At 53.5% G+C, this 13,758-nt stretch overlaps 2 protein-coding genes across 2 annotated transcripts; one reads left to right on the top strand and one right to left on the bottom strand.

The window, feature by feature from the left end:
* Positions 1-3,454: 3,454 nt before the first annotated feature.
* RNF183 (ring finger protein 183) lies at positions 3,455-4,018 on the top strand. The gene has a single exon (XM_066610888.1). It carries the CDS (start codon positions 3,455-3,457, stop codon positions 4,016-4,018), a length of 564 nt encoding a protein of 187 aa, XP_066466985.1.
* An 834-nt stretch (positions 4,019-4,852) lies between these two features.
* On the bottom strand, positions 4,853-13,637 carry PRPF4 (pre-mRNA splicing tri-snRNP complex factor PRPF4). Its single transcript, XM_066610606.1, has 14 exons — positions 13,561-13,637; positions 12,651-12,828; positions 11,457-11,643; positions 11,267-11,354; positions 10,693-10,772; positions 10,423-10,516; positions 10,137-10,231; positions 9,670-9,728; positions 8,737-8,860; positions 7,205-7,294; positions 6,419-6,541; positions 5,811-5,918; positions 5,599-5,717; positions 4,853-5,130 (listed from the first exon to the last, which is right to left on the bottom strand). Exons 1-14 carry the CDS (start codon positions 13,594-13,596, stop codon positions 4,937-4,939), a joined length of 1,575 nt encoding a protein of 524 aa, XP_066466703.1. The 5' UTR covers positions 13,597-13,637; the 3' UTR covers positions 4,853-4,936.
* Between the last annotated feature and the right edge of the window lie 121 nt (positions 13,638-13,758).

The following is a 13,758-nucleotide window of genomic DNA, read 5'->3' as shown; positions in this document are numbered from 1 at the left end:
AGAAGTAAGTCCTATTTTGTTCAATGGGGTTTAGTCTCAGGAAGGTATGGTTTGGATTGCAGCCGTCATCTAATACAGATCGATTATCCCTCGTCCAGACATCCAAAATCTGGACTATTCGGAAATCCAGATATTTTTGTCCAAGACTTTTCTTTTAAAGAGCAGAAAGTGACAAAGTGTGAAACCGACTAGGCAGTGGACAGCAGAAGGAGTACTTGTGAAGTGTGAACAGAGAAAGTGTGAATACAAGGAGTACGTACTTGTGTAGTACTAGGCTCATTCCTGCATGCAGTGGGGTAATGTGCTGTGATGTGGACCTGTATAGACACTGTTGAAAAATGTCTGTACAGGTACACACCTGTACAGGTAAAATGCTACCTGAAACAGTGAAAAGAGGAAAAACTTCTCATTATATTGATGTAATTATTCCAAACCAACCCAAAATCCAGACAGCTTCCCATCCCAAGCAGTTCCACGTAAGGGATCGTCAACCTCTAAAACAATCTGATTATCAGTCCCAGGCCCATTTAGTCCAGTATACTTGCTGCCCCACAGCAGCCAACCAGTTGCCTTTAAGTTTCAGGGATTCAAACCCAAGACTCTCAAACCGGCCAGCTGAACGGCACAAAATATCCGGTCGAAAGCAACCAACGAACAGCCCCATTTCCGGGTAAGGGACACTGAGGCAGCGTGAGAATCTACCATACTAACACATGGTGGTTAGAGCTGGGGAGCTATCCCCCCCCCCCCGGTAAGTACTTACACATAGAGAGCAGGAGGAGTGGAAGAGCCATCCCAGCATGAACCAGGCCTGCTAATGGAGCCAAGAGGCCCTTTTGAACCGGGGCTTCTTGGGCTTTTAGCAGGGAGAGAGCAACCAACCCAGTTTATCCCAGTACAGCACCTTTCCTTTCAGATGTTTGCTGGTGACTCTGAAAAAAAATCTTAAGACTGTAAGGCCTTTGGGGCAGGGAACCATTTCCTTTCACTCACAGTATTTATTTTGCCATGTAAACTGCTTAGTGAGAAAGCTGGCCTGATATTTGACCCCATCTGTCACTGGCAGACTTTGGAGAAGAAAAAAATAATCACAGCAGAAAAGAGATTTCCAGTGTGGGTGGAGACCCCCAAAACTCTGCCAGGCCTTTGCAGGGGTGTGTCGCCCAAAGTGGGGATGAGAGAGACACCCTGCGCACCTTGGCCTAAAATGCAATGGAGCCACCCTGGCTTGGAGAGACCAGCCAGGCAGACCTGAGGCTCTGAATCCAGCTCCTAATTTCTACGGAGATGCTTCCAAGAGACCTAATGCCATGGAGCGAACCTCTGGGTTGATCGGCTCTTGCATTTTATTTGGATGGCTGTGGGTTTCCAATCAGTTATCCTTTCTTCTGATGATGATGTTGTGAAAACGGGGGGGGGGGGGGAAACCCACACAAATTACCACCACCCACAAACCTCCCCCCCCCAGTCATTCTGTGACTTGCTGGAGGTCTGCCTCCTTGTCCCTGAACCAGCATTTGGCTGGAGAGAAGACCCATTTTATGCCCTGCCGAGCCTTGCCTGCATTTTTGCAGGTTGCGAGAGTCGGCCCTCTTCCCTAATGGTTAGAAAAGACACCCTTCCATGGCTGCTGTTGCATCTGCCTTGTGCCTGCCCTGCTCAGTCTTCCATTGGGCAGCAGGGTGGTAAACAACAGCTGCTTGCCAACCTCCTGGAGAAGAACGTCAAGCCCGGCTCTGGGGACAAGCTCTCCTGAGGACAGCAGGAGGAAGGCGAACACTCTTGCCTCTGCAGCAGTGCAGCCCAAGGAAGATCGCTGCATAGCCTCCCTGCCCCAGCTTGGACTGGCCTCCGATAGAGGTGAACTCTGCACTTACTCACAAAGAAGTAAGGGAAAAACTACATGGTTTACAACCCGTCTCCTGCATGTATGCAAACCAGCCATGCTCTTTGCGCTACACAGGCAAGATGAGGCCGCACAGTCCACGGGTCCTACTTGTATGGTAAGTTGGGGGAGGGTAGTAAAATGCAGGAAAAAGGGAGGAAAGTTGAGGCAAGAGTCTTAGGGGGCCTGACTGGCAGCAGAATCACACTGCCCCCCCTTGTTTACACACTACCAGGGCATTTTGTATTCTATATTAATTTTAATCTTGGGACCTGAGGCGCCATAAGGTGAACAATGCACGAGAAATGCAGAATAGAAGGCTGCAGATCCAAGCTACGCGGCCCTTTAGTGAGTTTCTGGGGTCAGGTCCCTGCCCAAAGGAGTCTACAGTCTAGTATATCGATAGAAGACAAGCAACAGGGGAAGAGTGAAGTTCTGCCCCTTATGCGCAGGTACAGAGGTGCAGGCTGAATTTAAAGTTCAGTGGTGGGGATGGTGGAGCACTTTGCATATGCTCAGAAAGAAGTACTCCTCTCCACTGCATGGATGTCCAACGAATGTCCAATGCAGTGTGGTGGCGCTTAAACCATCCTGTTACCCATTTGCCTCTCACAGGAGACAACAGAGAAGGGACAAGGCTGACCCCCCCACACACACACACACTACTCACAAGGCACATTGCTTAGTTGTCAGCAAGCATTGAACTGGTACACAATGCCAGGGCATAAATACCAGCTGGTGTCTGTTGTGGCAGATTCTGAGACTCTAAGCGTTTTCCCGGACTGGTTGGAGACCAAATACTGCCCCCATCTCAGCCAAGAGAACACCTGCAGGGCTCCCCCTCCATGTGGTCAGCTTCTTGATACCTTATTCTTGCTCTTTGCCCCACCACAGCGCACAATTGCTGCTGTGCACACTTCCTCCCTGTCGCAGAAGGTGATACAAGCTTCGCATGGCATCCATCTGCTGGCTTACAGCTATGTAGGACACCCCTTGGCCCACGGAGAGAAACCTCCCATTTCCTCCACTCTTATGGGAACGGCTCACATTTCAAAAACGGCCAAAACGTCTGGCATCCCCCAAGTGGGTCATCAGAGGGGCTTGGCCCGGCTCCAGCCTGGTGGGTGGAAGGCCAGCCCAGGAGGCAGTGCACCAAGCAGGGCCTCTGAGAATGGGGTGCAGGGACATTGTACCTGACCCGGGATCAAAAAGGTGACGGAGGAGGGCCTCCAGAGAGGACTGCAGAGGATCAAGGGTGACCCCAAACCCCCTCTGAGGCCTGGTGTGGATTACAGGAAGAGCAAGACCACCTTGGATAATGTGGGGCAGGTGAAGCCAGGACTTGGAGCTGGGTGTGCACCTCTCACTATGACCCCCTCTGGTTGCAGGTCACGCCAAGGGCTTAGCTAAATCTGCAAAGGCCACTTGCAGCCAACAGTGCCAATGACACGGAGCTGGCCTGCAGCGATTCCAGAGCACTCTGACCTGTGCTTGCCCAGAAGGAAGTCCCAACTCATCTGCCCTTCCCTTTGCTGCTGGCGGTACAGGCTGGGCACCTCCCTCCACAGCATGACCGCAAAGCAGAACCCGGCGCCCGACTGCCCCGTCTGCTGGAACCCCTACGACAACATCTTCCGCACCCCCAAACTCCTGCAGTGCCAGCACTCCTTCTGCATCGAGTGCCTGGCCCACCTGAGCCTGGTGTCCCCTGTCCAGAACCGGCTGCAGTGTCCGCTCTGTCGCCACCCCACCGTGCTGCCCAGCGACCAGGCCGTCACCCACCTGCCCACCAACGAGGCCGTCCTGCGGCTGCTGCGGCTGGAGCCCAACCAGATCATCCTGGAAGGCCGGCAGCTGTGCCTCAAGGAGCAGAGCAAAAGCAGGTACTTCCTACGGCAGCCGCGCATCTACACCCTCGACCTGGGCCCAGAGCCAGACACGGTCACCGACATCCGCCAGGACACGCCCAGCGTGGCAGCCACCACTTTGCCCAGCCGTTCGCCACTCCACGAGTGCGCCCGCAACCCACAGGTCCGTATTTTCACATACCTGATGGCTGTCATCTTGAGTGTGACTTTGCTCCTGATTTTCTCTGTCTTCTGGACCAAGCAGTTCCTTTGGGGCTGGGGCTGAGGGGGAAACCAGGGGGCTGCTCTGCAGGTTTTAATAGGGAGCCAGACCTAGACATTTGGGGAGGGCAGGTGGAGAGACTCACACGTGGCCCCCACGTTTGTGTAACAGCAGCCACAAAACAGAGAAGGCACCATTGAACTCACCCCTTCCCCTGTGCCAAAAGTTCTTGCTGCTGCAGCATGGCTTCTCCATGGGACCCCACCCCTGAAAGCAAACACCTGGATACAAATGGAATCGCAGACCCTTTTTCTAATGCTCTGGACCTGCCCGTCTATCCTCACAGGCTCAGTTGCAGCCACCCAGACACAGATTATCTCAGCTACACAAACACGCATAGGATTTCTTTTCAAGGAATGCCCCCTTCTGACTTCCTTGCCGGCTCTACCTCAAAGGGGGTTTTCTGGGTGGGTGACGGCACCCACACTAGCACTGGCTGCTGCACACCCCAGAGCAAACAGGTGCCTGCCCCTCCACTATTCAGCCATCAGCACCTGGACGTGGCTTCCTCCTCTCTGCAGAAGCCCTAGAAAGATCACAAGGCAACCAAGCACAGTCTACGTAGCTCCAGAATGACTGTTTTAATACTTCAAAATGTCTCTGTCCAACAAGGAAGGGGCTCCTACCCCAGCACCCCCAGTGCCCCAACGCAAGGGGCAGCCCTTGCCCATCACTCTGCTCCAAAAGTGGGCAGCAATCACCAGAAGGCTGGACTTGAGACCTAGAGGTGCCAAGACACCTCGTCAGGCAGGCTGTGGTGGAGATTTTCCAGCTACAACAGGCCAAGGCCAAAAAGGGAAGACGCCTCAGTCCACCAGGAAGGGAAGGAGAATACAAAAATAAACACGCTCAAAGGAAAAAAGGTTCCTCCCGCCTGCCTCGGCTGCGGAGGACGAGAAGGGCCGGTCCACCAGAAGAGGCCTACTCCGCCATCCAAAGTTTGAAGGTCCTGTCGTAAGAGCAGGTCGCGATGAGCTGCCCGTCCAGAGAGATGTCCAAGCCCATGACTTTGCCCTCGTGCCCCGCCAAGGTTTTCAGGGGGGACCAGCCTGGGTGCGTCCAGACTTTTGCCGTGTTGTCGTAGGCGCCGGTGAGCAAGAAGTTGCCGTGATTGGCTGGGGGGAGGGGGGATGAAAACCACACACCAAGCAGTCAGCAAGGGAGAAGGAGACGCCGTCACCTGTCCTCACTGCCTGTCACTGATGAACTTGGGGGAAAAGACGCTCAAACATTTATTTCCCTAGATTTACGCAAGCCTGCAAACTGCAGGAGCTCAGCCGTTCGCAGGGCAGTTAGCAACGGGCTGATTTTTGAATAGACTCAGGGCTTGAGGCAACCTGATCTTTCTATCACACGTGTTTTCATTGGAGGTTCTGTAGGACCCACCAGAAACTGTGAACCAAGTGAGTCCCAGCCCGCAGCTTGAGAAACCCTGCACCATTCTGGCTCTCCCACACATTATCTGCTTTCATGCGTTCAAGAGGCAGGACCTACAACTGGGAGCAGGGGAATTCCCCCCCCCAGCTTGCCATCCTAACCCCCACCCCTCTGCCCCCCTGCAAGGTTCAGGCAGCTGCACTTACGTTCAAATTTCACCCCTGTCACCAGGTTCTGGTGGGCAGGGATGGTGTAGATGCACCTCCGCTGGCGGAGATCCCACACTTTACAGGTGTTGTCGCCGCTGCCCGTGGCAATGTGGTACCTGCAGCGGGGAGAGAAGTCGGGAGCAGGGCTTTTCAGGGAGGACGGCAAAATTTAAAGCCCACGGCTGGAGCTGCAGGTCACGAACTCTTACCCATTCGGGGAAAAGTTGATCCCATAGATCTCCTTGAGGTGACCCTCCAGAAACATGATGCAGCGCCCCGTGCGCAGGTCCCACACGCGGCCGAAGGCGTCAAGGCCACTGCAAGGAAAGGGAGAGGCGTCACATGACCCTCCTGTGCAAGGCTGCCCTGTGCCTTGATTCCCAATTCCACCCCATGGTGGCTGGAGGCATTCTGACACCACTACTGGCGGCCAGACCAGCTCTTCCTGCAAGCTGAGCTCCGGGCTTAAGAAGCTGCCTTATGCCTTGATTCAGCCGGCCTGGGCTTGCCAACGCAGACCGCCAGCAAGCTCTCTGGGCTTCCAAACGTTTGCTGTACCCAGAGATGCAGAGGACTCAACCTGGGACTTCTCCACGCAAAACAGGTCCTCTATCAGTCAGCTGCATTTGTTGGTGTACTCACAGCAAGCATAAGGGCAGGAATATAATCTCTAGAGGGGGAAACCATGGTGGCTCTTCCGAGCAACCAGCCCTAACCTCTCTTCTCTCAAGTTTTAAAGCTGGAGGCAGGAAGCACCACCACCACCACCTGGTCACAGAAACGCTGTTAGGAAGTAGAACTTTGCGCACAGATTTACCCCGTGCCAGAAAGGGAGCCGTCGGTGTGGAAGGCAATGTCGTAGACCCCTTTGCTGTGCCCCTCCTGGTGCAGAATCTCCTCCTGGGCCTCCAGGTCCCACAGGCGCCACGAATGGTCATAGCTGCAGGAAAAATAGAAAAGGACTGAGAGTTGTAGAGCCTAAAGGCCTCTGAGCAGACGTTTCCACGTGGAGGATGAACCTTGGACAGTTTATCCCCATCGCCACTCCAAGCAGAGGCAGCATTCAGGACTCTCTGGATTTGTCGGAGATTCATGGGTGCCTGGCACACAGAGCCTAAAGGCTTAGAAGAACAGCCTGACGCCATCAGAGGACATCCTGAGTAGGACACAAGGCACCCTGATTCAGCTCACTAATGGCCACATTTTTCCAGTGGCTGTTTTTGTGGGAACTATTAAAATCAGGCTTGAAAGGTGGTGTACAAGGAACTCAAAAACTAAACAGACAGCAGCACTGAAGTCTCAATCTCCAGCTCCTTCCATGCCCACAAAGACAACTCACCCCACAAGACCTGACACATTTAACAACACAAAGCACTGGAAGGGGAGAGTGCGCACATGACACCGCTTGGTTTGTCAGTGCCTGGGAAGCAAAAATATTGTTGGCACTGAGGTTTCTTTCTGCCCCACTCTTAGGGGTCCCCTTCCTTCTTCCTTTTAGAGATGTCCCTAGGATGAGCTGCTTTGATCAAGCAAGGTCCATCATACCTCCCTGTTCTTGTGAAATGGGTGCCGGGCAGTGATGGGGGAGGGAGAGACTCCTTACCAGGTGGTGCCCAGGAACCTGCCGGAGGGATGCCAGGCCACCCGTGCCACTCTCACTGTGTGCCCCTCAATGTCGGCCACTGGCTCATCGCTGAAAGACAAGACAAGGACAGCCCTGCTGGCAATGACTGCAAATACTTTGCTACCCCGCAAGAGGCTGAAACAAGGCTGCTGGGGATGGACCCCACTCCTTCCCCTTCCCCACTTAGTTTCAGGGGCTGCAAAATACAAGGAGGAAAGATTTGATATTTAAATTTCTTCAACGTGGACTGGCTGACAGCCACACTCTGTCCTGGAAGCCCTGTCCTTAATCTCATGCGTGGGGACGCTGATCGTGGTCGTTCAGTCATTTTGACACATGCTCAGAGGCACTCTTCAGGCAGAGTAGAGCAGCCGTCAGACGCCCAACCCAGCAAGCAGGAGGGCTCAGGTCGTACTCTCATGGCAAGACAAGATCACAGGACTGCACGGAGTAGGATCAGAGACCAATTTGCCATCACGTAAGCTCCTGCCCACAGCAACAGCATCAGACAGAAACAAACCTTTTCCCCACAGGGCCAATTAGAGGGCACAACTGGCTCCCTCTGTGCTCCCCTAAATGCGCCACAGACTAATCAGCTGCACTCCCCAAGAGACTACGCCCCAGCCTGTTGGAACAACTTGGGTCATTTGAGTGCCAGCAGGAGAGTCTGGGACCAGCAAGGTGAAAGGTGCAGAAGTCCAGACCAAGTTGAGGCCAGACCAAGGCTGGGGGGGGGCCCTTAGGAGCACCCAGAACTCACTGTTCCCTGTAGTGCAAAGAGTGGAAGGGATGCAAAGTGGAATCAGGTTAAACGTTAAGTAACATTGGCAGTAACATGGAAAACGGAGAAAATATATATGTCAAGAAAGGCCGTGACCATCTGAGATACATTTTCCCCCTGAGTAAGGGATACCTGGAACAAGCTTTGGATGGAATTCAACTGGGGTTAAGGGAACTCCATTTAAACACTCCACTGAATACTGCAGCTGTGTGGATTTCAGTCTTCAGTGATGCCAGTGCGGAGACCTCGGCAGGAAATGTCCCCATAATCTGAAGCATCTACACAGATCTATGAATAATTCTACATTTTTCCTCCTTGGCCCAGTTTTCAATTGCTGAAAGTGTTTTAGATTGATCAAAATGGGTGTGTGTGTGTGTGTGTGTGTGTGTGTGTGTGTGTGTGTGTGTCAAATCCTTGGCCCTTGCCTTGGATACCTGAGTGAATGCCTGTGGGGTGACTGTCAAACTAAGTCTACAGTGATGCAGTGAAGGCTTAGCAGTGAAGCTGGGTCCATGCGATACCTGGATGAGAGACCTCCGGGGAACTTATAAGTATGCCACCTTGAGTTCCATGGTGGGATAAAAAATATAAGAAATAAATAAGAAACAAACCCAAGCATCCTCCAAATTGTCTGAATATTTCACTCCACCAGGGATACTGTGTTTGTTAGGACCGGCCAAGACAAATGGAACAAAAAAAAAACCCTCCGGCTTTGGCAGGCCAGACTAACCTCTCGAGACTCCAGAGCTTGACGGAGCCGTCGGCTGCGCACGAGGCCAAGTTCACGTCCCTCTTGTCCTGGGATATGGTGGCCTTGGGGTGGAAGACGATGGCGCCCACATTGGTGGTGTGTCCTGGGGGATGGAACAGCAAAGAGGCAAGCGGCTGGTGAGGTGCTTAATTTTCCATCACAGGAAGCTGCTCTGTACCGAGTCTGGTCCTTGGCCTGTCTCACTCAGCAAGATCAACACTGACAGGAAGTGGCTGTTCCAAGCTTCAGACTCGGGGGTCTTTCCCAGCCCACCGGGGAGTGCTTCCGGGGACTGAATTGGGGACCTTCTGCATGCAAAGTAGGGGCTCTACCCTTGAGCTCAGTCCCTCAAATCAAGCTTTGACCTAGAAGGGAACACCAAAGTGGCTTACAGAGATAACTCCCTCCGAGACTACCATGCCTCAGATTAGAGGGCTCCATCTGAGCCTGACCTTTCTCTACTGCCCATTCCTTCCTTCCTTGATTGGTTATTTAGCCTTCCCCCTGCCCTACGCCGCTTGGCTTGCTCATTTGCGCTACCTGGAATTGTTTGCTCTAAGGGTACTTGAAGCAACATATTGGTTTATGGCACACCACGGTTGGATTGCATGCACTGAGGAATGAGGGGCTGGCTCTTGGAGCAGATTTCTTTGTCTTTGGGGGCTTAGACTATATGACAACTCTGAATACAGGTGTGGAGAAGCCTACAGGCTATTATCCAGAAGGGAATATCACTTCAGCAAGCCCCAGGATGGACAGAGAGAGAGGAGGAAGAGTGAGAGACTCAGCTTGATTTGTTCCACTCTCAGAATCCACAGTCCCATCAGACAATCCTGCCTTTACAATCATTCAGGAGGCAGAAAAGGGTAGGCTGTTGCAGCAGACAGAGAGAGAGAGAGAGAGAGCTGGTACCTCTCAATGTGTGGATGAGGTTGCAGTCTGGCACCGACCACAGTTTACAGAGGCCACTCCTGTGGGAGGAAAGGAAGGAGCATGGGTTTCCTCTGCTGCAGGCTGCCAGGTGCTTTTCCAAAGTCATTTCCACCCTGTCTTTTTTTTTTTTTTTTTGCTTTACAGAGGACATTCAAGGCAGCTTAAAGAGTAACAAATACAGCTAAGAAACCAGAACAGTAAAACATTCCAGCTGCACAGAAAACAGCAGTAAGCTTTCAAATCTAAAACGAACACAAGTGTCAAACAGGACAGTGACCCCACAGCAGCATCAGGATTCAGGCAGGTTCTAAAACCCCCTCCCCACCCTCAGAAGCCTTCCAAATTTGGGATCTCCCTGAATGCCCTTCCTGACAGCCCTCACGGCCACTTCTGCACAACACAGGAGAACAAGTGGGGCATGAGGAAAGGGGGGAAAAAATCCTTACCAGCAGGCTGTAGCCAAAAGCTTGGAGTTGGGGCTGAAGTGGCAGTACGAAATGGGTCGGTCATCCCCAATTTGGCTGCAGAAATTATTCAAAGACTGGAAGAAAAAAGAGCAGGTCAAAAGGCTCTGTATAGCCAGCAGCCGACAGGATCTTTCCCAGTGATACCTGGGACCCAAGACCTTCTGCACGCAAGGGCTTTGAGGGAGACAGGTGAACACGCCGAAGGATTTCTGGAGTTCCTGCACTCCGGTGCACTGAGCATTAGACATGGCAAAGGCAGTCTTACCCTCAAAGATTTGTGCAGCTCCTGTTTCTGGGATGTCCGTGTGGCTTCAGGGATCTCCTTCAACAATCGGGCTTCATCCAGCCTATTCACTGCTCTGGAGCAGGAAACCAAGAAGGAGACATGAGGCCCTTTAGGGTCCCTGCCCTCAATGGGTCTGGAGGCTACCTTGGCAATAGTTGTTCGCCTAGGGGTGATTGGTCTTTTAAAGGCTCCACTTCCCCCTCTTCCAAGGGCAGTGGCAGATACCAAGGCCTTGACAGTGCTCCTTACCGAGGAAGCGAGTAGTTGGCAATCCATAGCCTGGCCGTCTTCAAAGTATTTGGTCCTTCGTGGTACCAGGTTTGCTGATACTAAAGAGAATCAAGAACAACCGAGAGCAGAAGACTCTTGTGAGGTACCCCTGGAACAGCCCCTTCATGTTCTTTAAAACAACTCCTGATTAGAGCAATACTGAAAGAGCAAAGGCCCAGTTCTGTGGCAGGTTTAAGCATCCAGACTGGGGACCTGACTGGGCCCTTGAAGGGCACACAACACACCCTTGTAGCACTCCATGCAGATTTTAAAAAATAAACTATCTTCAGAGCTAGCAAGGATTGCAGTTCCCCACTCCCCCCACCCCAAATCCTAGGTGGGATAGCACACTCACTGGCCCACCCTGGCTACAGCTCAGTTGAGATGGCTTAACAGACAACAGGATCAATGGCTAACGTCTCAGACGAGAGGAGTCAGGACTCCAACATCACAAGAAGTCATCAAGCCCAACCCAGAAGCACCAGAACTCTTTCTGCAGGACACTGGGAATCCAAGCAGCGGCCAGCTCCAGACAACACACAACATGCAGTACCTCCTCTTTGGACTTCTTGGATTTATCGTCCTCTTTCTTGGTCTTCTTCAAGGCATCTGTGCCAACCACTGAGAGAATGTTACGTAACCTGCCAAGACAAGAATTTAAGGCTAAAACTATTGCTGTCTGCTGGCAAGTCCAGTCTTGAGAAAGACAGTGAGTGTAAGTCTACATTCATCCTCTCTCTCACCTTTCTCTTCTTTCGGCCGGCCCCTCCCCAAACAGTGTGATGGGCTCCCCGAGAGCTCGCAAGCAGGCCTTGACCTCCGAGTCATCCGTGGAAACATTGATTTGCCTGGCACGCTTCCGCCGCTCAAACTCAGCCAGGACTTCAGCCTGCCGCTCGCTGATGTGCTCATCCAGCTCGAAGACCTCACCTGGAGCCAGACCAAAGCCAGCAGGTGAGAGCCCCATAGCCCAGCCTGGATCCAGACTGCACAGTACTCCATAAGAACAGCCCCACTGGATCAGGCCATAGGCCCATCTAGTCCAGCTTCCTGTAGCTCACAGCGGCCCACCAAATGCCCCAGGGAGCACACCAGATCACAAGAGACCTGCATCCTGGTGCCCTCCCTTGCATCTGGCATTCTGACATAACCCATTTCCAATAGCCCCTGCAAATCTGCCTGCCCTCATTCATTAACACGCCAAGTTAGCCATCAGCACACGTTGCATAGGAAGTGACCACTGACTGGCCCAACAGCATTTACAAACAGTGACTGGCTTTCAGGGCTGCCTTTCCCAGTCCTGTCTGGAGAATCTGCCAGGATTTGAACCTGGGATCTTCTGCATGAAAAGCAGGGGCTCCACCCACTGCCCCCACCACCACTGAGTGTGACGTATTTGTCACTTCCTCTCTCCCTCCTTTCCAAGCTCAGTTCAAAAAACCAACTTTTCTGTGAAGACTTTAGCTTCAGTCTTGTATAAATATTATCAATGTACATTGAATATACAGTGAGCCCTCTTTATCTGGTTCCAAACACCAGCTCAGACAACAAATTCCACAGGTAGTCTGATGACATAAGCTCAGGTCCTGGCTACCCACAAGTAGAAGAGGGCAAAAAGATCTCCAATGAGGGCAATTGAAGTCTAAGCACAGCATGACTGAACTTGCATCTGCTTACCCCCTGCTACTCTCCTCCCAAATGCCACACATGGGTAATATTTACAGCCTAAGGGCACAATCCTAACCAGGTCTACTCAGAAGTAAGTCCTATTGTGTTCAGTGGATCTTACTCCCAGGAAAGTAAGGTTAGGATTGCAGCCTAAGTTGTCCACCATACCTCCGATGGTGCTATATAAACCACAACTCGTCCACGTTGGGCCACATCCTGTCTCTTCAGCACTCGGAACCCCTGCTAGGCAGCTGAGAACCAATTCTCACCACTTGTGATGTTGATGTGGCCGGCCTCAATGGCGGCTCTGACCGCATCCTTGCCCAGCAGCCCCGACTCCCCCCTGACGAGACGTTCTCGCGCCTTCTCCTCGAGGCTCCCGTAGAAAATCGGGGCCCTCTTGACGGGTGGGGCATCGCCATCGTCCGAGGCCTTTGTCTTTGCGCCCTGCAATGAGAAGACTCTCAGCACTGGCTTTGTGGGGGAGCAGAAGAGCAGACAAGTTTCCCCCTCCCTCACCTTCTGCCTCCGCTCATGACAGCTTCCGATGGGTCCCGACAGATTCTAAAGAGTGGGTCCCAGCGCTAAGAGTTTGAGAACCATTGAACAGGGTAATAAAGAAGCCTGTCCTCTTGTGGCTGGGACTGGGGGGACGGAAGGGCTGGCAGGTAAATGGGGAAGCCTGCCCTCCCGTGGCTGGGAGCGCAAAGGGGAAGGCGTCCCTGCCCAGGATGTCCCTCGGCCCTGCCTGGGGAGGGCACTGCAGGCAGAGGCTTCTGCAGGAGCCTCAGAAGAGCCCTGCAGGGTCGGGCCCACCTGCATCCAGCCTCCTGGCTCCTCAGGGAGCGTGCAGGGCCAGGCATCCTGGGGCCCTCTGAGGGAGCCCCTGCCAGCACCAGGAGGCTGCAGACCCACCAGGGCTTGTCACCTGCCATGGACCTTGCTCCCCCGGCCCGCTCAGCCCGCTCTGAGGCGCCCAGGCCGCCAGTGCCACCCCGCCCTGTGGCAAGGAGTTCCACAGACCACCACAGGCTAGATCTGGGGAACTCCCTGCTGCGGAAGGGGCGCCTGCCCCGCCTCTGAGAGCCCCACCGCCTCCTGCCTACTCAGAAGTAAGGCCCCTTCCGGGCAACGGGGCCTGCGTGCAGGAGGAGGCCGCCCAGGCCCAGCCCCGCTCACCGCGGCCGGCCGCAGCGCAGCCATGGCTCTCAGCATCCCTGCAGAACTACAAAAGAACCACTTCCGGGTCTCCGCCTCGCCGGCTTCCGTAGCGCGGGCGCCTTCGGCCAATTACGGCGCAGAGCCGCCGGTCCCCCGGCCGCTCTAGCCCCGCGCGGAGTCTCTCTATGGCGCCGCGGGGCATGCAGGGAGCCTCCA

Source organism: Tiliqua scincoides, chromosome 16 (genome assembly GCF_035046505.1).
Source record: "Tiliqua scincoides isolate rTilSci1 chromosome 16, rTilSci1.hap2, whole genome shotgun sequence".
NCBI lineage: Eukaryota > Metazoa > Chordata > Lepidosauria > Squamata > Scincidae > Tiliqua > Tiliqua scincoides.
Note: the sequence above shows the minus strand (reverse complement) of the source record. Positions and strands in the feature narration are given on the sequence as shown.